This window comes from Rutilus rutilus, assembly GCF_951802725.1.
Source record: "Rutilus rutilus genome assembly, chromosome: 17".
Classification (NCBI taxonomy): Eukaryota; Metazoa; Chordata; class Actinopteri; order Cypriniformes; family Leuciscidae; genus Rutilus; species Rutilus rutilus.
This window is the reverse complement of record NC_140230.1, coordinates 20,656,094-20,683,091: the sequence shown is the minus strand read 5'-3', so window position 1 is coordinate 20,683,091 and position 26,998 is coordinate 20,656,094. Positions and strand designations below refer to the sequence as shown.

The window sequence follows — 26,998 nt, the reverse complement described above, 5'->3', positions numbered from 1 at the left end:
ATAAATTATATGATTAACATCACATGGTGTATTGATAATGCATTGATCCAACACATGTAATCCAGAGGATAGTCTGATAAACACAAAAAATAGTCCACTCTCAACCAACAAAGATTCTCGATTCAAGACACTAGAAAGAAACAGACATGAACATGAACAGGTCAAAACTGCAAAAAGCAGTGATAAATGTTAGTGTCAAAATCTATTGCTTATTCAAATTAAGGCCTCACAAATAACAGTGTTAAGCAATGAAGTACAACAATCTTGATTAAACCAATATCATCCAAGACCCCCAAAACTATATTATTGCATTTTAAAGGCATCTAACAGACTTGGGTGTCATCAAGACAAATTAATTCATTAAGTCACATAAAATGCCACATTAATAACAAGCATGTGTATCAAACTTCCTCACTTGCATGCTTCATATAATGCATATAATGAAGCTCAGACTCCCCAATGAAATGTGAACCACATTCAATACTCTCCCAGTCCCCCTCAACTTCCTGCACTTGCAAATTGTCTTCCTGTGCCTCATTTAAATGTTTCAAAAACATCTTTTCTGACTCCTCTTCATCTGATGAGCAGTCAGATGAATCGCTCTTAGGTATAATGTTGTTGGCATCGATTTTCACTTCCCCGTCTTCTTCCTCTGGATCCTTTTTCCATTTCCTCTTCTTGACTGAAAACATTAATTACTCCTAAAATGACTTTTTCCATAACTGACACTCAATTCTTTCCTCTAAAACCAGTGTCCTTTCTTCCAAGGGGAAAATCGTCTCCTTCTTTAAAGACATCCAGGTGTTTTTTTCCAATGGGTAATTAGATTTCCTAGTTGCGAGAAACTCTTGTGGGAAAGGTCACATGAGTAAGGCCTGTGTGAACAATGTAATGGCTCCGAAGTTCGGCTAAAACCCGAAAGGACTTCTAGTAAATGTTGCATGTGTGTTTTTTGTTGCAAGTGTCTTTTCAATCCCTCTGAACTTCTGAAACCTTTACATCACACCAGAAGGGCCTCTGCTTGTGCATTTCCTGATGGTTCACGAATGCCACAGCAGAGGCAAAAGATTTATCACACAGCTCACAGTGAAGGATGGAAGGCTCTTCAGGAACACACTGCTTGCTTAATTTTAGATGAAGTGTGAGAGAGAAATAACGGTTGAAAGCTTTCTTACATGTTTTACAGCGGATTTCAGGCTGTTGGTCTTTTGAAGTTATGTGCCGTTTCTGGTGGTTTCTGAAAGACTCGAGGTAGGAATAGACCTTCCCGCAGACGGCGCAGGCGTAGACCTTGTTTGCCTTCGCATACACTGGCTTTTCTTCCTCTGACAACAACACCAGGACAGGTGGTGAAGATCTCAGGTGGTTTTCTGACAAGAACCATCAAAGATTCTTTCACTTTTTTCTTTTTTGCAACATATCCCAGGCCGTTGTCATTTCCATTAGAGACAGATTCCACCTGTCTTTTCTTGTTTTGTCTCTTTTCTTTCACACGTTCACAAAGAGTGAACTGCTGCCCACAGACCTGACATCTCATGCTGTGCATCTTCACCAGAGAAGAGCTAAAGTTTCATGTCAGTAAGACGACGTTGATATCAATAAAAGAGCAAAGCAAAATTTCAATGTCTGTTGCAACATTTTCTCAACTTAGTGTTTTAATATTTTATTGTAATCTATTACAATGGTCATTGAAACGCTAACATACTTTTTACTGCATGCATAGTACTGCCTAGTACACAAGAATTGCAAAGTTTCAGGGACATTATCACAAGTTAAAAAGTGTATTTCAGCATGTGGCTTCTAGTTATCCCACAAATACATTCACATATTTGGATTTATTTGCTGTAAAAATGGCAGTCAGACCAAGTTAAGAATTTGTTACTCTGAAAATGGAAGGTCAGTTTAAGTACAATGTAGAATACACTATTACATGCAGTGTTCTTTTTGTAAAGAGCATAATTTTGGCAACTTTAATGGGTCATCCAGGTGTCTCAAAAATGGTAGTGCGGTAGGATGTGTTTAGAATCACACACTACATAATACAGACATTGCGGTTTTATTAGTCAGCTACAACAAATATTTGCATGTAAGATAACATTCAAAATAAATCTGCTGGTAAAATATACTAATCATGTTAATATTTATCAGTTTACTTTTCCAGTGACATCATTCAAAGAGTACCTCCTCCACTGTAAAGTTCATCAGTCATGTATAACATCCAATATATCAGCTACGTATTAAGAGTGGGAGAGGAGAGATTAAACAGGCTATAGCTACGTGAACATCTAAGGTAAAATAATACAGTTTTTGCTGAAATTATGACCAATGAATCAACTTTATAAGGAAATTAAAAGATGGTCCTTTATTAACAAACCAACCCATAAACCTTCACACTCACCACCCAGACAAGACAACAAAATGGAATGTTAATATAACCGTTCAATTTAATATCACAAGGTGATTCGGTTGTTCAAATAATTTGCCATTTTCTTTATGATTCATAATGACATACCTACACAAAAAACCCTGCCTCTGCTTTACCATTTGCATCTTATTCATACATTCTTAATGTCATTAACATGACTTCAGGGCAATTTCGCAAGGAACGTATAACATTATATCCAGAAAGGAAATAATTGTCTTCATTTTCAAGAGAAACATTAAACCCCAAATGTTTTCAAAAAGTAGAAAGATGAACAGTTTTAAAATGCAAACCGAAACCTAAATGCAACAGAATTGTGGTTTTCGCTGTAGAAAGGGTGATGTCAATAGCAATAAAGGAGCAATGGCACTGGCATTAACAGATGCTGTACAAATCCCAAATCAAAGTTTAGCATGACCACACGTGAGACTTAAGCTGCAGGCTAATGCTTAAAAAAAAAGATCTTCAAGCATTTTTTTTAAATAACATGTACAAAAAAGAATCAGCAAACACCTTGGTAGTTTAAATTAAGGACCCTTTACAAGTACAAGCCAGGTGATAAAAATCAACAGAGACACTAAATTGAGCAGTCAAAAAAAGAGGGAAAATAAATCTTTTAAAAACCTCTAAATAGACTGAAAAGCATCAAAGAGATACTCTTGAAACACTTGCAGAGATCTAACAAGATTTTAAAGGGAATCACAGAAATGTACAGCTTTTATGCAAGTAATTACAACAAATTATTTGGTTTAGAGGACATCTGTAACAATGCTCTGAAATCAGCAGAGACCTTTCTCTTTACAACAATTTCAGCAAAAATGTAGAATTTAAAAGCTGATCCTTACTCCTAACTCCTGTATACTAACACTCACAGCAGGTAACAAAACTCTTGAATCAAGTCCTCAATTAAATCAGTGCAGGTGCAGTAAACAATGTATCAGATACCAATATCCCTCTCCTTTCATTTTTTTTCTCACAAGTTTTAGAACCCACGTGCATGTTCAATATAATGCTGATGCAGTTCTGTTTCCTGTTTGAAGGAAATGCCACACTCAATGCAAGTCAGGTTAGCAGCGCCTCTTACTTCAGAAGCTGAGCTACTGTCCTTTAGCTCTTTATCACCCAAGCACTCCTGATGGTGGTCGATAAGATTTCTGATATCACTAAATGTCTGTGAACACAACGAACAATGGTACGGCTCCTCGTTTTTGTGAAGAGTCTGGTGCTGCTGCAGCGCACGAGGTGACAAAAAGGTTTTTCCGCATTGCTGACATTTATGGCTATTCGCTTGTGGACTTACAAGAGCTACAGGCAGCTTGACTATAGACTCAGATCTGTGTGGTGAAGCCTGCTGGTTGTCTGAAGGCCCAGGTGCCAGGGAAGCACTCAGTCTGTATCGCAGCTCAGTTGGGAGACGCCGGCGCACTTCGTTGTGCCATGCGAGATGATGCTGCAGCTGGTTTTCAGTCCAGTAACCGCGGCAACAAAGAGCGCAGCAGTGCGGACGAGTCTTCGCCACCTCCTTATGAGCGTTTAACTGCTCCTCACTGGGAAACGCTTTAGCACATTTATCGCATTTGAAAAAACATTTAGCAAATTCTAAATTTCGACTGTGCTGTACGGGATCCTCCTCCGTAGATGCTTTCAGCTCTTTCTTATTGGACGTTTTACGAAGGGAGCCTTCAGAAGCAAAGGGCTTAACATATGCAGAGCGCTCTTCTATAGAGGCAGTGGGTGGTTCACTAACCTTGTGGTGTTTCTGCCATTTGTGCGCACGAAGGCCACGTATGTTCAAGAAGCTCTTAGCACAGTGTGAGCACTGAAAGTGTTGTACCTTAGTCTTCTCTCCTTTGGTGACATCCATTTTGGATGTGTATAATAGTTTGACGGGTGAATCCTCATCTGTAGAGAGGATTTCAGACTGTAGTTTCTCAGTCTCAGTAGGCTTGCTGTGATGGTCTGCAAAGTGAGTTGTTAGAAGAGACCCACTTGAGAAAGACATTTGACAATCTGGACAGGTAAAAAAAACATTTGATTCAGCAACTTCGTGCTCTTTTTGGGGTTGAGCCTCCATGCGAGGGTGATGTAGTTGATGGCGGCGAAGAACACAAAGGTAGAAGAATCCTTTCCCGCATACATTGCATAAATAAGGTCCACCATCCACACTTTTCTTTGAGCGTATCTTATTGGTCTTTGAGAGAAATCTGGCAAATTTTTTGTCCTTGTGCCACCGCTTATGAGTGCCAAGAGCTGAATTGGTGCTAAAATATCTTCCACATTCGGCACAAACAAAAGGCGATTTTTCCAAACACTTCTCTGGCTTTACTTTACCAAGCTTCAATGGCTTTGCCGAACTGGATTTCAACTTTTTAGATTGGTGACCTTTACGATGAATTCGCTTGTGAAAATTTAGAGCACCAATTACCGAAAAGCTTCTGCTACATTCTTGACATTTGTATTTCAAATCTGAAGCTAAAGGCGTGTTTTGTTCTTTTTTAGAATCAGTTGAATGAGAAGTGTCAACAACATCTTTAGCTTTTTGGGAGGATGCGTCTTGCTCCTCTATCTCAACACATTCTTGTGGAAAGTCCACATTGTCCTCGGGTTTTAAACAGTGCTTCTGATGATTTTGTAGTATCGACTCAGATGCAAAATAAGAGTTGCATGTCGGGCATTGAGGTCGCTCAGAGGAGTCAGAGTCCATCAAAGGAAGGCCAGTCTCATAACCATGACTTTTCATGTGAAACTGGAGGGCCATGGCACGGGAGAAAACCTTTGCACAGTCGGGACATTGGTAGGAGTTCTTTTTCAACTGCTGGACTTGATAGTCAAAAGATTTGACAGCAGGTTGGAGACCTTGGGTGTCATGGACAAGTTTGTGTTTAAGAAAACAACCTAGCATGTGGTATGATTTGCCGCACACCTCGCATATATGTTCCTCTCTTGAATTCAGAGGGTGCACTCTTTTATAACCACCCCTACGACCCCTTTTCTTCCGTCGTATGTGACAGTTCTCAGTGTCAGGCGTACCTGGGGGCCTTGTCTCGAAATGTGCACACTCTGAGTGGTTTTGTTTGTGATGACAGAAAGCTCCCAATGACCAAAAACCTTTACCACACTTTTTACAGTGATAAACCTTTGGGCCCAAAAGTGACTTGGTTGGGTTGAAATTCTTTGTCTTTTCGTCTGTGGCACCGCCAGAGCAAACCTTCTGATGGTTGTACAGACCACTTGCGGTCACATAGCTCCTGTCACACTGCACGCAAGCAAAGGTCTTTTTTTTTCTTTTGTGATGCTGTTGGTGAGAATGCAATGCAGATAGTCGGGAAAAACACATGCCACACTCTTCACATTTAATGTTGTTCTTCTGCAGATTTTCGAGTTGGTATGAAATAGACTTGTACGCCACTTTATCCTCATGCTTTGCTGTGTTAAAGCAATGAGCACTCTTGGAGGGACTTTCATGGCCAAAAACATCGCATGCTAAAATCTCCTTCTTTATTGGCATCACTACGTCAAACTTCTGCCTCCTATCTGATTTTTTTCCCATGCATCCCTTGTGCCAAAGTATGTGACAGCGCAAGGACGAACCCTTGACAAATTTACGATCACAGTGTGGACAATTATACTTTGCCTCTTGAGGACGGCTTTTGCTGACGAGTTCCACATTTGTTAATGGTTCATCATTTAAATGCTCATAATCAATCTGTACAATTTTGACATCAATCTCTGGATTCAACTGCAGGGAGGAGGTGGATTCAGCCGTCTGACTCAAATTGAAGCCCAAGTCATCTTTTTCCTCTTGGTCTGATTCACACACTAACTCAAGATCAGGATTTTGATCCTGAGAGAAACCGCTGTTGTTCTCATAATCATCTGAAGCTGTGATATGGACAACTTCATAATCAACATCTACGGCCCCATACTCTTCTACTGTATCGGTGCAGTTAAAATCTTTCTTTTGAACTTGAGCGTGTGAGGTCTCCTTAGAATGAATAACCACACTGTCAGCATTGTCATTCTGGTTTATTTTTAATGTGTGAGTGGCTGTGCTCATCTCAGGCTTCTTCTCCATGATGTCGCCGAAGACATCAGTATGACAGAGCTGATGCGACTGCAGGGCGGATGCTCGCGAGAACCGACGACCACACTCCTGACACTCAAAAGCCTTCTTCTTGAGCTGAATAACTTGATGAAGGAATGATTTCGCTGGCAGCTCTTCACTGTGCGCCAATCGCTGATGCTTATTGTAAAACGTGAGGGAAGTGAAGACCTTGCCGCACTCTGTACATTTATATGGCTGGCCATTGCAGACAAGTTGTGCCCGTCTTTTATGCCAACGCTGATGGCACAACAGAGCCACAGAGCTAACGAAGGTCTTGCCACATTCAGAGCAAACAAACGAATGCTTAATTTCCTCCTTCACCTTCCCTTCCGAACAGCTGGTTGAGAATCTCTGGTGAGTACCGAGACCACACATGGTGCGAAAAGATTTGCCACAGAAGCACTGAAAAACTTTTTGCTCATGCTCCTCAGTCTGTTCAGAGCTTGTGCCATTGTCTTCAGTTTGACCTGGAGATTCATTAAGTGGCAGAGGTTTCTCAGTTTCACAGGTTTTGGATTTCACCAGCTTTACCTCATGACAACGTCGATGCGCGTCAAGAGCCGAAGCCCGAGAGTAACAGCGTCCACAGGTGGGGCACTGAAATGACTTTTTCTTTAGATGAGCAAGCTGATGAAAAACAGACTTTGAGGCCTGCTTATGTGAACGCTGATGGTTGAGACACTGACCAACAGTGGAAAAAGCTTTACCACAATCCTTGCATTCAAAAAGCTTCTGTCTTACTGCACCCTCACCAAAGCCGTCACCTATCCCCTGCTTAATGTCTTGATTGCGATGCTTCAATTGATGGGTGAAAAAGCCTTTCGAGCTTGAAAACTTTTGTCCACACAGAGCACAGAACAACGTTCTTCGGCCTCCGTCGGTCGAGATGAGCAGGTCATCCCACTGCGAATCTGTGTCCAGGCAGACTATGGGACCATCATGGATATGCTCGCTGCGATGCTCTAAGTAATCCTCCTTGTTCCCAAATGCCTCACTGCAATCCTCACAGCGAAATGGCCAATCCCCTAAAAATACAAGAGGGGAAAATGGGAGGTCAGGGTGAGTCCTGTGGCCAGAGGAGAGAAAAAAATAAACAGTGTACAGAGCCAACAAATTAAAATGAGAAGACTGGAAAAAGCCCCTTTACTCAAAATGTTCAAAGAAAATAATGAGGAAAAAAACTATAATAATCTTATAATCTTAAAGTGGAAATAATTTATTAATTCATGTCAATTTTAACAGAGGAAAGACAAAAAAATCAGACAAAAAATTAAATGATCAAATGTTGCATTGTGTATTGCAACCATCAAAAATAATTTATGCATTACAAATGATCAGGAAAAAAAGAAAAAAGAAATACAATCTACTGTTTTTTTATGCAACTTCTGTTCTTAATATGAAATCAAATAAGAAGAAGAAAAAAAACATCAATAAAACTACAAAATAAAGGTTAGAGTGATTTCATTGTTTAAATTTTACACAACTGTAAAACGATCTGGCAGGCAGCTTTGTTAAATAAACCTGTTGCCAGGTAACAATTCGGTTTCTGGTTCGAATTATTTGTTCCACCTCTGATATCGACCATGATATGATCTAATTATCCACATTATGATGATAATCAATAAAATACATTTCACAAACATATTATATAGAGAATTCAAACACAGGAAAATCGTGGCTTAAAACTAAATTTTAATTCGCCTTTCTATTATTCTTTTACGCACATGCGCAATTCAAAAGTTGATTAAAGACTGCCATCTACTGCAAAACGGCAATACTGCGATATAAATTAAGGTGGAGCAGATAAAATAAACCAGTAGCTAACATCTCGTTGCCTACTACAATGTCTGCACAGCTGGTTTGAAAATGACAAAGACTTTCTATTAGTATAAGACGAAAATCTCAGCGTTGTGAAATGCCAGCCAAATCAGTCAACCATATACTAAAATATAATGACAGGCAGCAAGCAGAACATGTTTTAAAAAAATTAAAAATCCTCATGGACATGCAGTACTGCTGCTGTTTTGTCATTCCTCATGACGACGCGTATCCGCTGGTGCAAATAAACCCAGCTGTTTTAACGCAAAATATAAACCATAATAAGTAAGATGCACGTCTTAATTATGTACAATTATATGAAAACAAAATATGATGCAAAGGTTGTGTGTAGCTACTCCTAAAATTTGGAATATGGTGTTCATTTAATTTTAGGTGACTTTATATACCTTCTTGTTTTGTTTTCAAGGTAAAAGATAACTAGTAGCTAGGGACTAACTGAAAGGTTGGTGTTGTCAGCCACAAAAAAAAAAAAGTTGCTTACCTTCGGTACTTCCATCTCTCTCAGACGAGTCTCCTGTACTGGTAAACATATCAGCCGAATCTCCTTCCTCCACCTCGTCCATATGTACAACCACACATTCATCTTCCTCCACTTGCTCTGCTTTAATCTTCATGGGTGGAACTGCAGCATTGGCTGCAACAACTTCGGCGTGGTCCTGGGCTTTTAATGTAGGGCCACGGGGACATAATTCCATCTCTCCGTCCGTGTTTCTAGCATTACAGGCTTTGCTATTGCTCACTGGATCGATGTTTACCTCTTGGGCTGAACCTTTCTCATATTCAGAGGACAAACTTTCATTATTTGATTGCAAACTGCACTCCTTTTCAGAATAAACCGCAGCCATAATGGCTCTAGCCAGCTCAGGCTTTCCTCGATGGGAAAGGCACCGCACTTTTCGCGGTAAAGGACAGTGTGTTGTTGTTGGGGGGAAGGCACATTTACGAAACCTACTATGGCGAAAGGATTGCTCATGAATATTGATTAGGCTACGTTCCTTCTGGCTCCATGATGGTTAGCACGCAACGTCTGCCTGAACAAATTCATATATATTAGCCTTAGGCGCAGTATGATCATATAAGATATAGAATAGTAATTTATAATAAGATGTAATAATACGATATTCATTTATAACAACTATTGTATCTACATTAAATAGTAAGGAATTAAATAATATATTTTTATCATGGTAGAGATGTAAAATGGGCGGGGTTTAGCGGCCCGGACGTTGTTTGTAATTTCACCTTCTCTAAATTATAATATCCTTTTTTTTTTTTTTTTTACTTTTCACATGCATTTTGCATTATGTATATTCAGTTAAATCAGGAATCTTTGTCGATTGTGAAAAACGTTGTCAATTTATTTTTGTAAATGGTGATATCTGTGTCAAAATGTGAAAAACCCTTTTATTTTTGTAGGCTTCATGTGGATGTGGTATTTGAATAACTGGAAATAATAGACTTAGCGATTATTGTGTTTCGTATATAAAATTTTCCAAGAAGACAAAACCGTTCTGCGATTTGAATGTGGATGGGATTTGGGCAGGATGAATTTCAGGTGTACATGTATTCTACAATAACAAAACAATCCAGTTCAAAATGGCCATGGCAGCAATCTACGCTATAATATAGGCCTACGCCTAAATGGTACAACCGGGCTACAGGCGCAGCGGGGCAAAAGGCGCATTTGACTTTATTCTCTTTAAAACAACTATGGCACAAAAATTCAGCTCAGTACTTTTCATAACAACCGCGTTTGACCACGCACGTGGAAATGTGGCTGATCCTTACCGCGATCTCACTCGGACAGCAATGCAAAGTTGATTAATATGATCTATTTAATGTTTTTAAAATGTTGTAGATGTAGCAAATGAGAATCGATAAAATTACTATATTTCGAGACAAAGGTCTTGTTAATGTTTTTCAGTGTTGTTCAAGGCAAAGCAACTGTTTTTCAATAATTGTAAAATGGCAATTGGGGCAAACAGCGCCCCTGCTGTTTGGGTTAAAGGAACAATCACATGATAATAAATAGCTTTTCCACTTATTTTCACACAAAAGCTATTGCTCCATCAATGTTCAATAAAAAACATTTTTTTTCTACAATCATACTCTGTTGGAGTAGTGAAAAGCACATTTTTATTTTCTTTAGGTGTGCCTTTCGCCCCGTTATATAATCTATTCAGTGTTTATACTTCCTGTAGCCTACAATGTTTAAAATATAAACCAACTAATATGTAATCTTTCAGGTTTCAGGTCTCTATCCTATAAATTATGAGGATGGCTGTCCCAGTAATTCAAATAGCTAAATAAACATAATAAACTTTTTTCTTTTTTTTTTAAATGAAAAATGTAAAAACGCAGAAGGTTTTCTGTGAGGTTTATGTTTAGGGGTAGGGGTTAGGGTTAGGGTAAGGGGATAGAAAATGTAATCAAATTGATAGAGCTTAGTATAAAAACCATTACGCCTATGTAAAGTCCTCATAATGATACCAACATGTATTGTGTATTGTTACTAAAACATTTTTGAGATGACAATGAGGGCACTCAGCATACACAACAGTACTACCCAGACACATAGGCTACTTGATTCGCTCAAACTGAAACCACTGGATAGAGGTAGTAAAAATCAGGCATTTCAATGACTTGAAACTTCAACATACATAGTTTTAACAATAACCATATTGATAGTGTATGGTATACAGGTCAAATTATGAAATACGTGCACTTTTGACTACATTATAAAATAGTTTTTTTTTTTAAGCAGTTCACCAACATCCTCAGATTTTAAATGAAACGTTAAATTAAAATTATTTTTTATTTATTTTTGTCTTATTTAATATTAATCCTAAAAGTATAACAACAGTAAAAAACAATCTAAACTTGAGAAAAAATAGAAAAAATTTATTTTTAGAAGGTTATGCCATATCATTGTATGACAATTACTTCTATTTTAAATTTAGTCCAAAATACATGAACTCATTCACTCGTCATTAACGTTTATTGGAGTAATGCTTACTAATTTAGAAATAATCGGCACTCCTTGTGCATCTGAAAACCTATTTGAACTCCATCATGCTGACCATGAGATAACAGTTTCTGTATATTGCAAAAAAGTGGTTGACTATGAATTTGAATTCAATATGTGTTGAAGTTACACAAACACTGCAGTTCTTTAAAGTCCACAATAACTGGATCCCTTAAAACTCATCTTTGATCACCAAAATGACATATTTAAACTTTTTTTTTTTCTTTGAATTTTTTTATTCATGCCTTAAAATAGCTTTAATATAACTCTATACTCTTCATTTAATATGCACAAATCTATGAATATGCAAATTAGCTCCGCCTCCACTCACTCACAGCAGCTGTACAAGCCGATGTATCAGAATTGGAATGTGTTTTATGCATGGCTCTCTACAACGTTGGACACATAACGACAATGTATACGATTAGCCTTTTGCTTGACTAAGTTATCAAACAGCTAATAATGTGTTGTGTTACACAAACCATGTTCCTGTTCGTCATCTTAGAGTCAGTCAGCTGCCTTCTAAAAATCAGCATCCTTAGATACGCTTTGACCAACTTAGAACCTCAGTGGAGAAAGACATAGGCTTTAGTTCAACATAACATCGTAATATACATCATATATATAATTCACCCACTATATTGCTAAATGTATCAGATTTTTCATTTCAGCAGAAAAATAAGCTGGTTTCTCGAGACTCCCCTGCTTTGTAACAGTTAATAATATGACAGTTAATAATATGCTAAAGCCCGTACGCACGTTGATGTGATTGGTTACAAGGTAGTTTGTGACGTCAGAAACGTCAGCTATTTCAAACATCATCTTTTTTTCACTGCAGTTTTAAGGAGAAAATACTTAGCAATGGTGTTGACTTATGACTTTGCACATGGTTTGTCTTAAAGCATATTAAAAACACCACATACCGGTAGACATATAAACAACATTAAAAACTTGATTTTCACCACAGGGGGTCTTCATTTTTTTTTTTTTTTACAAATGTTAATTTAGTTTGTGTGGTTTATTGCATGAGGGTAACAAAGCACACAAAACTAACATATAAGTTCAGCTGGAAAATTTAATAACTGAATAAAAACATTAATACATTTTAAATCATCATGACACACTCCAGCAGCTTGACAGCAATGTACAATAAAACAGCAAAGAGATAGTCTAAACTGAGCTATTGTTGTTTTGTATGTATATCATTTCTAAAAATCTAACTCAGACATCTCGCTGTGCATGTTGCATATAATGCATCTGTAATTCTAGTTCTCCAGGCAAAGAACAACCACATATCATGCACTGGAACAGGTGATCCGGGGCAAAAGGCATTTTATTCCCCATTTTGTGTAGATCAGTTTGTTGGGCATACTGAGGTAAGTTTGTTACTTGTGGCATGAGTGGCATCTCATTTATGTTTCCCTGTGAGGTGAAGAAGATGCCTTGTGGTAACGGACCTGGAATTTGCCTTCCAACAGAATGCATTGGATGAGGAGCAGGTAAATTTAGAGCTGGTGGAGGAAAAGGTGGTGAGATAAAAGATGGAGGGCTATTTAAAGGAATCCGCTGGCCAGAAATTAGAGTTACGTGCTGTTGGATGTGGCCTTGTTGAACTGGTCCATTTACAAGGGTTTGGGAAACAACTGGAGTTGCCTGAAACCCCCACATTGGAGTTCTGTCCCCAAGAGGAAAATGAGCTGGTGCAAACGGAATGTTCAGTGGTCCCATCTGGTTTGGGGGAGTTGCACTAACCCAAGTAGGAGGTATTTGAGGCTGTTCCTGGAGTTGTGGCTGATGAAGCTGCTGTTGAAGAAGCTGCTGTTGTAGCTGCATTTGTTGAGGCAAGTGTTGGATTATTCTGCTTTGCTGCTTCTCTAACCCATCCCCAGGTATTTCTTGTAAGCTCACAGTTGTAGACATTTCTAAAGATGTTTTCATTCCCCATGGATTAGTATTCGGTAGAACGGAAGCACCAGCAGATAGCACTATACCACCAGCCTGACCCATTTCTGTTTTAGCCAGACCAGAGGAATTTGGCATTTGCAAATCATGAGTGAGTTTATCAGATTTGTTGGTGGGTGGTGCTTCTAAGTCAACAGTTCCTTTGCCGTCTTCTGACGAATTATTGAACAGCTCTGGATTAGATGTTTGCATTGAATCACAGAGTATTGGCCATTGCGACTGCTGTGGGTCTTGCATGGACCTCGGTGACTGCATTTTCACATTCAGAGGTGAAGGCCTGTCCATGTGGTGTTGTGATTCTGATGAGGTCTTCTGCAGAGTGGAGTTTGGTGTATTGACCCAGAGAGAAGGATGCTTGCCCTTTTGCTCTGCTTCAGATACATTTATCTCAGAGTAATGATTAGGTTGTGTTGACATGGGTACACTTGCTTGAGAATGTTGTTGCTGATGCATGAGCTCTGGGAGACCCTCACATTTAGGCAATATCGTCTTAAGGTGACTTCCTGGCCACTGCATCTGCACTGCATTAGTTGGCTGAGCGTCCAATGAACTTGTGGGCTTCTGACAGAGTAGCAGCTCTTCTGATGAAGGCGCCATTTGTAGCTGCCATTCTTGCTGCAACGGAACCTGGTGGGAATGATTTCCCGTCTGCAAGTGCTGCGATCTCAGCTGCATGTGTTCACGTCTATTTGCATCGAAGCTACTGGACTGTTGTGGAACCGCATTTGGCAGGTGTGTTTCTGATACGATTCTACCGGGTAGAGGTGCCGTCCTTCCAATGTCTCGATCTAACCTTGGCCTACCTCTCCTGCCGGTACTTACTCTACCTCTTTGAGAATGTATGGACAGTGAATAACTGTGACTCTGACCTTGCCGTTTACGCATATGAATCTTTTGATGCACAAGCAGACTGCTAAGCCAAGGGAATGATTTATGGCACTCCTGGCAGCGGTGGGGTCTCTCCCCTGTATGAGTGTTTAGATGGTCTCGGAGCAAGTAGGCCAAAGCAAAGCTCTTGTCACACAAATGACACTTGTAAGGTTTCTCTCCTGTATGGGAAAGCATGTGCCGCTGGAGCTGACTCTCATCGCTGTAGCCCTTACGGCACTGCGTGCAGCGAAACGGCTTTTGTTGATGCAGCCGCTGGTGTGTTTTCATGTTATGATGAAATGCAAAATCCTTACCACAGTCTGGGCATTTGTATGGCTTTTTGCCGGTGTGGATAATCGAATGCTGCTGCAAATAGCTACTAAATCTAAAGGACTTTTTACAAACTTGACACTGGTAACCCTTGTTGTGTATGCGCATGTGGAGCTCTAACACTGAACGGTAACGAAAGCACTTTCCACAGTCTCGACACCTGAACGGTTTCTTCTCTGTTTGGTTCTCCAAACCCCCTACTCCTGACATACTGTCATTATCTGCCTCATCCATTCCAATATCCTGCTTTTCAAGTACTGCTTTAACCTGATTGGTGATATGTGTTGTGTTGATACCCAAAATGTTCGTCATATGTGTTTGCGAATGGGACTGCAGGAGAGATTCTGTCTGGAATTTGAGAGGACAATACTGGCATGCATAGACCTTATCGAATCTCTTGCCATTACTCATTCTTTCATACTCTGCTTCATGGATTAACATGTGTGCTCTTAAATCAGGCGCTTTATAAAAAACTTGAGGGCATAGAGGACAGTTGCGCTGCTGCTCAACGTTTGCGTTTTCTTTACCTACTTGCCCCACAAGAGATACATCATGGTTTGCAATACGTGCGTCAGACCTAGCCGAGATCTTTTTGTGTTGTCGACAATGTGCTCGCATGTTTTGCGCAAAAGCAAATGTTTTTCCACAGTATGAGCAGTGGTAAGGCTTTCGGCCAGTGTGGAGATACTGGTGCTGTTGCAAAAGGCTGCTGTATTTGAAGTTCTTCCCACAGATTTTGCACAGGTGGGCTCTTTCATCCACGTGCCTGCGTCGATGGTCCTCCATAACGTAGCGATGCTTAAAGACCATACTACAATCTGGACACTCATACGGCTTCAGTGCAGCGTGGGATCGTTGGTGGATATGCAGCGTCCCCAAACTCTGAAAGCCTTTGTTGCACTCCAGGCATCGATAAGGACTGTCTAATGAGTGACTCTGCATGTGGGCATTGATGGACACCCTATACTGGAACTCTTTGCGGCACAGAGGGCAGCGAAAAGGCTTCTCCACGGTCTGTTCACAAGCATGAATCCTTAATCGCATCATTGTCGAGAAACACATACCGCAATGCTCACACACAAATCTCCTCCGTTCCTTGTACATAATCTTGGAGTGTCTTGAATGAGACACACTTGGTTGGCTATTTTCTTTATGAATACTGCGGTGTTTGATGAGGTCACTTCGATGCTGAAAAGTGATGCCGCATTCTTTACAAACGAGGGAAGCCTGCTCATCCTGATGCATGTGAAAGTGTCGATGGAGGTTGTATGTTTCGCGGCGAGTAAACTTTTTACCACATTCATTGCATTCCAGGCGGCTTTTCCTTCGTTTTACAACTATACCTGTCCCGTCACTCTTAGATTCATCTTCCTTCTCTTCTGTGTTGTCCTTATCCTTCTCCGTGCTTTTGGGATCTCCTTTGTCCTCCATCTCCACTTCTGTGCTTTGTGGTTCCTTCTCTTCTGTCTTGTCCTTAACCTTCTCCATGCTTTTGGGATCTCCTTTGTCCTCCATCTCCACTTCTGTGCTTTGTTTTACCTCTCCATGAGACTTTGATTCTTCACTTACATTTGTCGACTCTTCATCTTGTTTTGCTGGGTGTTCCTCCTCTCTAACAAGCTTTAAATCTTTGCTGACATTTTCTATAGTTTTCTCTGCCGTTTCATCTTTGTTGTTTTCTTGCCCTGCGGAGTGACAGGAACGAAAACATTAGAAGTAATTTGCAATGTAAAACCACAACATGTAGCAGTCATTCAGATTTATAATTGCAATAACCTATTTAGATGAATTCAATGTTTTAAAAAGGAGTAGATAATCTAAAAAGTCTAAAAAGCTATTAAATACTACCACCGTTATTGTCCAAGAAAAAAAAAGTGTCACATTTAAGTTAACTAAATACACACTGAGCTTGTGTGACAACATGCTCATTAAACAGTCTATTATAGGCTTTTCAGCTATTTCAGCAAGCAAGAATTACAAAACACATGTCAAAGGTAAACCATTTTTTTGATCAACAAATATTGTAATTAATATACTATATAAATGTATAAAATTTAAAACACGTGACTTGCCCTGACAATCATGAAAAATACCCTTGTGCTGATAACATGATTCAACCTTTCAGCTAAAATCCACCTTCATTATATAGCTGGCACATGCCTGATTGTACATTCGTGAGGTATTTTATAGGGCAACTATAAATAAGATGATACTAGAATTTTACTTTGATGAACAAAAGAAAAAAAAAAGAAAAAAAAGTTTAAAACCTAAATGCTTGAAACCCATAGAAGCACTGCTAGAGAAAACAAGCATCTGTGTGACTGAACATTTGATTCAAGAGCCTTTTCTCAGGCTGTGATGATGTATTTCAACAGTTATTAACATTGTAAATCAATGGTTTTAAGAATTTTTTTTTTTTTTTTTATGCACATTCATAACACTAAACTTTATAACTGAATATAACTGAAGTGCTAGGTCTTTCAGTCTCTCAACTCAACCATTGGTCCCCTGATAACATTTTTCAGTTTCATTTCTTTTTTTCTTTTCTTTTTTTTCTCTGGTAAAAGAAATATATAAATTAAGAAGAAAGTCAAAATATTAGATGTTATGCATGTATATTTACTGATGAAGTAAATATTATTATTATTATTTTCCATTGATGTAAATTGGAATGCACAATTTATATTTGTTGTAGTTTCCCTTCACCACTGTAGAAGTATGATGACTAAGGATTCTGAGATGTTAAAATGGTCAATTTCATTCTGAATAAGCCATGAACCAAGCCAACCAGCTACAAGATGAATCACAACATTACAAACTTTGATTTGAAGCAAAAAAAGGTATTTCAAAATTAGACATAAATCAGGTACAGGGCTGTGTACTTCATGGCTTTAATGTGATAAAGAACTACAAAGTTATGAAGCATTGCGAATGACAAATAAAAAATGATGGAGATGAATTGAATTAAGGTTGTTGATTATAGCCTACAGATACAAATATTTTGTGTTTATTGCAACTTAATTGCATAATTATATTATGGGTGACAGTGGCAGATGTAACAAACGTTTTGGATATGTCCATTCAAAATTTCTACGTACAATAAAAATATACTATTTTTTATTATGTCAGAAAGACTCTTGAACATGGCTTGTTTCACAAGGACAGTTCAATCATTCTTTTTAATTAAAACGGATACGCGGATTTTTTTTTTAAATGACCTTTTGAGGTGTTGTATGCAATTCTATCTAATTAAAAGCTCTATAACGGATCTTAATTTACAAGCATGAAAGGGTTAAACAAGCAGTTTTGTTTCTGATTGGGTTAGAACAAGCCAATTACAGAGTAATTAATTGCTGCCACCCCAAAAACACGCTCCACGAGTTTCTGCATGATCTTCCCACGGCTGAATATATGTGTGTGTAAAGTCTATGCGCTCTTCAAGAGAGCGCGGCGTGCCATTTACTGTCTGCCCTTGATGCAAAGTTGTACTTACCGAGGTTTTCATTGTGCAAACGATCCGAGGTCTCCCCGCAGTCCGTTGCGGGCTCAGCTGAAACAAGATCACCGTTATTTTCGAAAAGCACATTCGTCTTTTGCTCGTCCACCGTAGATTTCCTATTACATGACATTCCTGATTCATCTTTGTTGCCTGGTGAAAGAGCAGCGCCATGTGGAGATGAATTTTCACTTGCTGGCGAAGACGGAACACCAGGCTCTGTCGTTCCCTTTACGCCGCTGCCTTGCGCACAAACCTCCGCGTCACAATCAGCGACTGTAGCAGATGCAGGTTGTAGTTCAGGTTTATTTTCAGCGAGTGTACCGTTAATGAGTTTATTATCTAATGGTTGTTCGGATTCAGACAGTACAGTAGCCATTTTCACATATTTCTTTCTCTTTTCTCCACCCCTAAAAACATGGAAGCCAGCGATTGATTGGAAGCCTGTGATTACGTCACACGGGCCCTCTGCGACTACATTTAAAGCGACACCTTTCGATAAATGTAGATGGATGCGAAACTGCGACTTACTTGCATCTAAGATTTACATATTTTATTAATTTAGTAGATTTATTGATAACCGTGGTCAGACATGTGAATGTATTCACGTCCTTTTTGTGTAGATTTAATGCATTTTTTAACTCTTCAGTAAACTGGTATTTATAATTTACAGAAAAAGGCATAAATATCCATCTGGGTCCATTTAAATCACAAATATAGCTAAAAAAAAACACACATTTTTTTTCTTCCCGATTTTTATTTTATTTTTAATATGATTTATTCATGTGATGACAAAGCTGAATTTTCTGCAGCCATTTTTCCAGACTTCAGTGTCACATGATAAATATTTATTACTATCAATGTTGAAACAGTTGTGCTGCTTAATATTTATAGTTTGATAATAATATATAATATAAAAAAGGGGATAAATGTATTGATTGCTTTTATTAAAATTTGTTCATATGCAGACATTTTTTCCAAATACACATGATTTTTGTTAACATGGTGAAAAGTTTGCAAAAAGGTATATTTGAGCTCAGCTATCTTGCATTGCATGCAGAGTGACTGGGCAATCTTAGATCTCTATGTTAGTCAGTAATTCTGATAACTGCATTTATTTCCATGGAACTGGAGAACCTCTATGCAATACAATATACTTTAAAACAGCATTTGGATGTATCTTCTTAACCAGTGATAGTAGCAAAAGTAAAACGTCATTTTACACTGATCTGCCTCAATCAAAGAATGAAAATTAATGAATTTTATCATGCCACAGCATGAATACTAGAGAATATTTTTCTAAACTTATCATATATTATGAACTTGAGCAAGCAGATCCATAAAATGTCAGTAATTTATGATCAGCAACAAGAGTTCATAAGTCAATTTTGATTATAGCTTTGAGCTTTTTGGTGTACACAATACATTTTATTATATATCTGCAACAGGCATAACATATAATGTGGCTGCAATGACATGGCACAATCTGCAACTAGGTAACCTTATAAAACATTGCTTTAAATAAATACATTTACTGTAACCGAATACAGTTTATTTTTCCACATCTCACGGCAACATCAACGTCTGCGTCTTCGTCTGAGGTCTACTGTTCTGCCACGGCGTGGCCGTTGCGATACTCCATTTATGTCAGTCGGTGGTTCAGTGTGCAGAGTACCATCTAAAATATCTGGAGGTGGCGGTAGAGGTGGAAGAGTTGCTGGGATTTGCTCCTCTAGCTGTGGATGTTCCTGTGGCAATAACAGTTGCTGATAAGGCTGCTGTTGTGGAGGTTCCTGTTGCTGTTGTGTAGGTTGCTGTAACTGTTGTTGCTGTTGTGGAATTTGCTGCTGAGGCGGCTGATGCTGCATCTCAAGTAGACCCAACAGGCGTTGCAAAAGTACATTATTCTGCTGCAAGCTGCTTGTAAGGGCCTCTTGTGAAGCCACAAGCGTCCGCATATCGCTTCTGAAGCCTTCTGCAAACTCGCGCAGGTTCTGCTCCATGCGATCTCCAAGCTGCACGGCTGCTTCTCCCAGTCCACGAAGTTCATCTTCCAGCCAGGAAGTGCGTGGTGGAGGGGGCTCCAGTGGGCCCTGGTGGGTCCCTAAGGATGGTTCTGGGCTTGTATGAGGGGTACCGTTGAGGAAAGGCGCGCTGTAAAGGGGTGAAGGAGGTAGCCAGCGTTCTGATGTCGGAGGTGGTACTATTCCCAGACCCAGGCCTAAGCCCAGTTTATCCTCCATGCTGCTCTCCACACCATCACAATCATCTCCATCATCACAGTCTTGCTCACCAGCTTCTTCCTCCTTTTCGAAACCATCTCTTTCAGAACCATCTCCAACTGCAACTGAAACAGTGAAAAGATATGTAAACATTTAATATTCCCATGCTTGACAGACTTTATTACAGAATCAAATTTGTGAGGTCACTCAAAACCTGAAGATGTTACCTGGATCAGTGTCTGACAAGCAACTGAAACTGGCTTTTACTCTAGTGCTCTGCTTTTGACGAGACTGCTGGAGCCTGGGACTGACTTGAGTCGGCCTTCCCATAATTGCGGCCCCTCTGCTGGATGGCAGGTAGCAGGTGCGGTGCCTTGCGTCAGCCAGTCTACCACCGTTACGTCTCTTCAGGTCATCCCAACGTTTCTTCACTTCTCTTAGAGTGCGTGGTACTCTAGACACAGCATTGACACGCTCAAGTATCCCGGCCCAAATTCGCTCTCTTTCTCGGCGCCGGAGCCTCCCTGCTGGACCGAACAGCTCCCCCTCACAGCGGGTCACCTCTGATACCAACACCTCCAGCTCTGCCCCGCTAAAGCGGCTCTTCCTTTTTCCTACGCCTCCTGCGGCTAATGCTGAAGACACCCCCCTGTCTTTAATTCAAAGGCAAGTTTTATTTTAACAAAAAATTTGGCTTCTGCATTTCTATTTAAAGGTGCACTCAGTAAATTGTTTGCTTTTGGTGCGGTGACGGACGGTATTTTTGGACTTATACTGACACATAGCAGCATTAATGCAGCATCACGCAAATATTTTTGACCAAAAAATTTACAAATTTTAATTGAAATTTATTTAAGCCACTGTCTGTATGAACTGCACTGTATTTTGACCGAGTTAATAGATTTTTTTTAAAGTGTCACATCAAGTGTCATGGTTTTTGTGGTCACCAATGATTTATCTAATCATTGAGTAGAAATTACAATATCAGAATGTTACTATAATAAACTAAGTAATATATATAATATTATTAATTCATCTGTCAGTAGGATTATTGGCAGTTATTAAACCATAACTTGATCCTGAAGAATTAGTTCATTACAGACCCATCTCGATTCTCCCTTTTCGGTCAAAAATACAAAAAAAAAGGCAGTATGTTCCTTCTTAGAAAGAAATGGTATCTGCAAAGATTTCCAGTCAGGATTTACACTGTATTATAGTACTAAGACCGCTCTTATTAGAAAAACAAATGATTTGCCCTTATCATCTAATCATGGTTATCTCTCTATTACTGTTACTGGACCTTAGTGTTGCATTGATACTATCGTCCATGCTCTCAATGACAAATGCAGAAAAGTTAGTTCATGTGTTCATGACCTCAAGGATAGATTATTGTAATGATCTACTGGGTGGTTGCCCTGCACGCTTAATAAACAAACTCCAGCTGGTCCAAAATGCAGCAGCTAGAGTTCTTACTAGAGCCAGGAAGTATGAGCATAATAGCCCGATTCTGTCAACACTGCATTGGGTCCCAATTAAATATTGCATGCATTTTTTAAATCTTGTTGATTACTTATAAAGCACTGGATGGTTGAGCTCCCCTGTACTTGAGCGAGCTCTTAACGCATTATAGTCCTGCACGTCTATTGCGGTCTCTAAATTCTGGCCAGTTGATAATACCCAGAATATCAAAATCGCCTGTAGGCGGTAGATCCGTTTCCTATTTAGCACCCAAAATGTGGAACAGTCTTCCTAGTGTTGTTCGGGAGGCATTCTGTGTTAAATCCAAATGTAGATTAAAACGCATCTATTTTATCTAGAATACACATAACACACTATCACATTTCTATAAATTCAAATCCGTTAAAAGATTCTTCGGCTGCATAAAGTAGGTCAACTGGAACTGGGAACACTTCCCACAACATCCAATGTTTTTGTTACATCATAAGAAGAATGGCATCTACGCTAATATTAATCTGTCTGTCTCATCCTTATCCTGAGGTTACTGTAGTCAGCCAGATCAGATGGTGCATCTTTACCTAGACGCGACCACAACACAGCCCTGAATGTCAGCAGAGACCATATCAACTAGACAATCCCCTGTGAAGACCTTGTCGACACTACAGCCATCAACAAAGATCCTCGAGCAAAGACCACGAGAACCAGACAAGTCCTTTGCACAGACCCTGATGGCCAGCTTCGTCTTCATACCGGGGTGATGAATCCGATCTTCAAGCAGAAGGAACTGGATTAAATATTTTGAATGATTCCAATTCACAATCTGTTTTCTGACTTAAACCACAGCATGTTTGTTTGTTGGCCAGAGGAGAACTGGCCCCCCGACTGAGCCTGGTTTCTCCCAAGGTTTTTTTCTCCATTTTGTCACGATGCAGTTTGGGTTCCTTGCCACTGTCGCCTCTTGCTTGCTTAGTTGGGGACGCTTAATATTCAACAATATTATTTATCTGACTAAACTGACACTATTGGATGAGAACTGAACTGAGCTGGGCGATGACATCTTAACCGTCTTATCATCTTATATGCGTGTACATAATTTTGAACATTTATTAAAGGGATAGTTCACTTTGAAATAAAATTTTGGTATGTTTTAGCTTACCTCAAGGGCATCCAAGATGTAGGTGTCTTTTTTTCCGCAGAAGTTTCAATTTTGATATTTTTAGGTCAAACCGTTCTTGTCTGTCAGTCATATAATGCAGGTCGATGGTCACTGTCTCAAAGAGCATGCACAAAATCCAAATTAAAACAATTCCTCATCGTCCAAATTAAACAATTCCCCATCGTAAGTACACATTGATGGCCTAAGACACGAAACGAGCAGTTTGTATGAGAAAACGAACAGTATTTATAACGTTGTTATCTCTTGAACACAGCCGCGTCCAAATGATCTGAGCCCGCGGGCGGGTATATAAGTATAAACTAGATGTCGCCTTCGCTACTGCAGTTCATTGGAACGAAACCGTAGCCAAGGCGACATCTATGTATATATCTATACCCGCCCGCGCCCTCAGATCATTTGGACGCGGCTGTGTTCAAGAGGTAAAAACTATATAAATACTGGTCGTTTTCTACTGCGGAAAAAAAGACACCTACATCTTGGATGCCCTTGAGGTAAGCTAAAACATACCAAAATTTATTTTCAAAGTGAACTATCCCTTTAAATGTATTATTCATTTCTACATTTGTAAAACTTTGATAATGAGGGGGGAACTTACAGAGTGCACCTTTAAATATTACTGTAATGTTAGAAGTAATATTTCAGGAAAGTAAAAGCACATATTTTTAAACACTTCCTTCCATCTAAGACTTACTTTGTTCGATTGGGATGAGTTCATCTGAAGACATTCCAGGTGCGACTATGTTGGGATGCACAACCACTACGTTAAAGGGCAGACTGCTAGGCAACCCACCATTCTGGTGGTCACAACTGGCCTCTGAGTCCTCATCTTCCCTGGGGAAACCATCCTCTGAGACCCCGCCTCCAAAGGGACCCTCTGGAGACTCCACTTTGATGTGCATGGGAGGTGAGTGCTCATACAGCAACCCTCCCTCCTCGTAGTATTCAGTCATGGAAATGTTGTGGTTTACAGACACACCAATGTGACTGGTGGACAGCGTGCCATTCACAAGGAGGGTAAAAAGCCACCATGCTGTTCCATGGCAAGGCATTTATTGCTTCATTGTAATGTCTAACAAGGACAGCCTTAATAATGGGCTCAGCAACTACATAAAATAGATAATAACTACGGAACGGCAATAAGTTAACGTGTCATTTTATATATATATATAAATATGATATATATATATAAAAAAAAGATGTGTATTTACACTGATTCTGCGCAATTATTGCGATATTTTGTTGTTTGTACCTTGTATCTCTAAAACAAAAACCTGTGGCTTTTGTCTAATGTTCTTCTGATATTCTGTTATGTTTGACATTATGTATTAGTATCATTAATTACATGCAGACATCTTAGAGCTCTCCTAATTAACAATAAATTTGACAATGACAAGGAAAAGTCCGAGGCTACAAGAGGAGCGGGCGAGAAATAAAAACAAATAAAGCATGGATAATATAGTTGGATTCGCATTTAACTAATTGTTTAATTAAGGTAATATCTTAAAAGTAAAGGCCAAAATTACCTGTGTCGCAGCAATGCGCATATATTCTGCACCACATCCGCAATGGATGCGCATTCCGCATAAATTACGTTAGCCGCCACTAGCTCTTCTCAAGCAAATACTGCTGTTCGTGGAAAAGTCATATATGCGACGTGCCCGCATTACGAGACAGATTTAGTTTATGGGGAAAAAATCCGTACTCACACCGTCGGACTGTGATAAATGGCCAGAGGGTTTAAAACATAATGCTAACCCGATTTAAGTGCATAGATGCAAAGCTAACCTCTTAGAATCCTAAATGTACACAGACCACAAATCGTCGCAGGAATATGACATCACACAAAGATATTTACCGTGTTACTGTATCTGAAATTCTGAAACAAATATTTTATACATTAAAACGGAGAAAGTATATTTAAACAAATTAAGCTCTATAATTATATATAAGTTATTAGTATATAAGTTCAAGCTAAATGAAAAGATAATAGTGGAAATAATCCATTCCACCGAAAGGGTGACATTTCAGTCCCCAGGACATTATATGTATAAAATTGCATGACAATTAACTCTAAAATAAATTTTATTATTAAGCAAAATGTTCTGCACATTAAGCTAACTACATTTTTAAAAAAATATAATTAAAAACATGAATAAAACCTACATAGAACACTAAAAAATTGCATTTTCTGCATGTCCCCACTCTCTATCTCTAAACTTTACCATGAAATATGATTAAAATCCTTCAGAAATCTTTTCTTCTTTTTTTTTTTTTTGCATTGTTGTGTGACTTTATATCCAATCTATGCTTTAAAATGTTTTTTTTTTTCATGAGAAAAAAAATATTTGATCTAATATTTTAGATATTTACATTCTAGTCATGTCCCCGGGTTTTCACTCAGTCCTGTTACCCTAACACATGCCCTCCTCTGAAAAACTTGAAATACTCCACAAGACACATGTTCAACAGGAAGTTGCATCATCTGGATATTCTGAAGGCAATGGGAAGACCATAAGTAAGTCCTCACATTTTAATATCTGTATATTTTATGAAATTGTAACTATGACTGAGAAGGTCAATCTCAACATACTGTCATTTTACCTAAATAATTTCTTAAAATTATTTTTTATTTAAAAAATATGAACTTTTGGTAAGTCACTAGAATTTGCTCATTGTCCTCATGCTATTAGCATGTATGCTATGTGGCCATATGCTATGTATTTGATAACTTTTTGCTTAAAAACTCAATCCTGTTACTTGTGCTATGCATAAGTTTAGACACCCATGCTAAAGTTGACTAAAAAGAGGAATAAAAAATCATCTTTTGGAAATTGAACTTAATGCCTTAATTTAAAAAATTAGGAAAAATCCAACCTTTAAGGACACCAATTTTCTTTGTGAATGAATAATGTATCGTAAATAAATAAATGTTCTTCCTTAAAATACAGGGTGCATAAGTTTGGACACCCCTATGTTAAATTCCCATAGAGGCAGGCAGATTTTTATTTTTAAGTATTTTTTTTAAATTTTTTGTTTAGGATACTATGCATCCTGATAAAGTTCCCTTGGCCTTTGGAATTAAAATAGCCCCACATCATCACATAGCCTTCACCATACCTAGAGATTGGCATGGGGTACTTTCCATAAGATCATCTCTCAATGCAAATCAAACTAGCTATTAGGCTAACTGAAATAAAACCATGCCAATCTCTAGGTATGGTGAAGGCTATGTGATGATGTGGGGCTATTTTAATTCCAAAGGCCAAGTGAACTTTATCAGGATGCATAGTATCCTGGATCCATGAAGTAACTGGCCTTTAAAAATAAAAATCTGCCTGCCTCTATGGGAATTTAACATAGGGGTCTAAACTTATGCACCCAGTATTTTAAGGAAGAACATTTATTTATTTACGATGCATTATTCATTCACAAAGAAAATTGGTGTCCTTAAAAGTTGGATTTTTCCAAATTTTTTAAATTAAGGCATTAAGTTCAGTTTCCAAAAGAAGATTTTTTTATTCCTCTTTTTAGTCAACTTTAGTATGGGTGTCTAAACTTATGCATAGCACTGTATATGAAAATAACAGGAGTGAGGTAAAGTAACAGGGGTGAGTAGAGTCCTCTGTTTTGTTGATTTAATACTGTAAATATTAGTTGATATAATACTATTCACCTGAATTATGAGTTTTAAGGTTGCAATTACTTATATTGTCGACATTAGCATTAGTTCTACAATGTGAACACTATACTTCCAGGAAGCCAGTCCACCACTAAGTGTCTTAAACGTTTTGTCTTTGTCTTTCATTTTGTAGAAGATGGAGAAAACCCATGCTATGCATGTGCCAGAAACATCCACCTATGGCATATTGCAATGGAAGGAGCGAAATACACCCGCAACCCTCTCTTTTATCCCTTTTTTGTCTTAACTTCCCTCTTTCTCCCTCCCTCTCTCTTCTTCTCTCTCTCCTTATTTCTCTTTCCACCTCCTTCGCTGTGAAGTACTATAGCACATAGTACATCACTTCAACAGAGAAATGTTATGCACACACTGCAGTTTGAGTATAAATTTGAAAAGGAAAAAGTGCTAAATAC

General features: G+C 38.8%; 3 protein-coding genes across 3 annotated transcripts; all 3 read right to left on the bottom strand.

Annotated features, from left to right (window-relative positions):
- Positions 1-2,041: 2,041 nt before the first annotated feature.
- On the bottom strand, positions 2,042-9,311 carry LOC311276470 (uncharacterized protein). The gene is made up of 2 exons (XM_084386144.1): positions 8,848-9,311; positions 2,042-7,552 (listed from the first exon to the last, which is right to left on the bottom strand). The coding sequence occupies exons 1-2, from the start codon at positions 9,209-9,211 to the stop codon at positions 3,405-3,407; spliced, it is 4,512 nt and encodes a 1,503-aa protein (XP_084242270.1). The 5' UTR covers positions 9,212-9,311; the 3' UTR covers positions 2,042-3,404.
- Positions 9,312-12,448: 3,137 nt separating this feature from the next.
- On the bottom strand, positions 12,449-18,498 carry LOC311276297 (uncharacterized protein). The gene is made up of 2 exons (XM_084385894.1): positions 18,047-18,498; positions 12,449-16,238 (listed from the first exon to the last, which is right to left on the bottom strand). The coding sequence occupies exons 1-2, from the start codon at positions 18,426-18,428 to the stop codon at positions 12,613-12,615; spliced, it is 4,008 nt and encodes a 1,335-aa protein (XP_084242020.1). The 5' UTR covers positions 18,429-18,498; the 3' UTR covers positions 12,449-12,612.
- A 477-nt stretch (positions 18,499-18,975) lies between these two features.
- LOC311276298 (uncharacterized protein) lies at positions 18,976-24,073 on the bottom strand. The gene is made up of 3 exons (XM_084385895.1): positions 23,598-24,073; positions 20,499-20,924; positions 18,976-20,396 (listed from the first exon to the last, which is right to left on the bottom strand). The coding sequence occupies exons 1-3, from the start codon at positions 23,953-23,955 to the stop codon at positions 19,627-19,629; spliced, it is 1,554 nt and encodes a 517-aa protein (XP_084242021.1). The 5' UTR covers positions 23,956-24,073; the 3' UTR covers positions 18,976-19,626.
- Between the last annotated feature and the right edge of the window lie 2,925 nt (positions 24,074-26,998).

What these genes read in the sequence shown, in the direction of transcription:
- LOC311276470 (XM_084386144.1), bottom strand. Translation starts at nt 9,211, where the DNA reads ATGGCTGCGGTTTATTCTGAAAAGGAGTGCAGTTTGCAATCAAATAAT. An exon ending in GAGAGATGGAAGTACCGAAG is followed by an intron (nt 7,553 to 8,847) that starts GTAAGCAACTTT and finishes TTGTATTTTTAG; the next exon opens with GGGATTGGCCATTTCGCTGT.
- LOC311276297 (XM_084385894.1), bottom strand. Translation starts at nt 18,428, where the DNA reads ATGGCTACTGTACTGTCTGAATCCGAACAACCATTAGATAATAAACTC. An exon ending in TTTGCACAATGAAAACCTCG is followed by an intron (nt 16,239 to 18,046) that starts GTAAGTACAACT and finishes GTCACTCCGCAG; the next exon opens with GGCAAGAAAACAACAAAGAT.
- LOC311276298 (XM_084385895.1), bottom strand. Translation starts at nt 23,955, where the DNA reads ATGCCTTGCCATGGAACAGCATGGTGGCTTTTTACCCTCCTTGTGAAT. An exon ending in ACTCATCCCAATCGAACAAA is followed by an intron (nt 20,925 to 23,597) that starts GTAAGTCTTAGA and finishes TTTGAATTAAAG; the next exon opens with ACAGGGGGGTGTCTTCAGCA. An exon ending in CTTGTCAGACACTGATCCAG is followed by an intron (nt 20,397 to 20,498) that starts GTAACATCTTCA and finishes TCACTGTTTCAG; the next exon opens with TTGCAGTTGGAGATGGTTCT.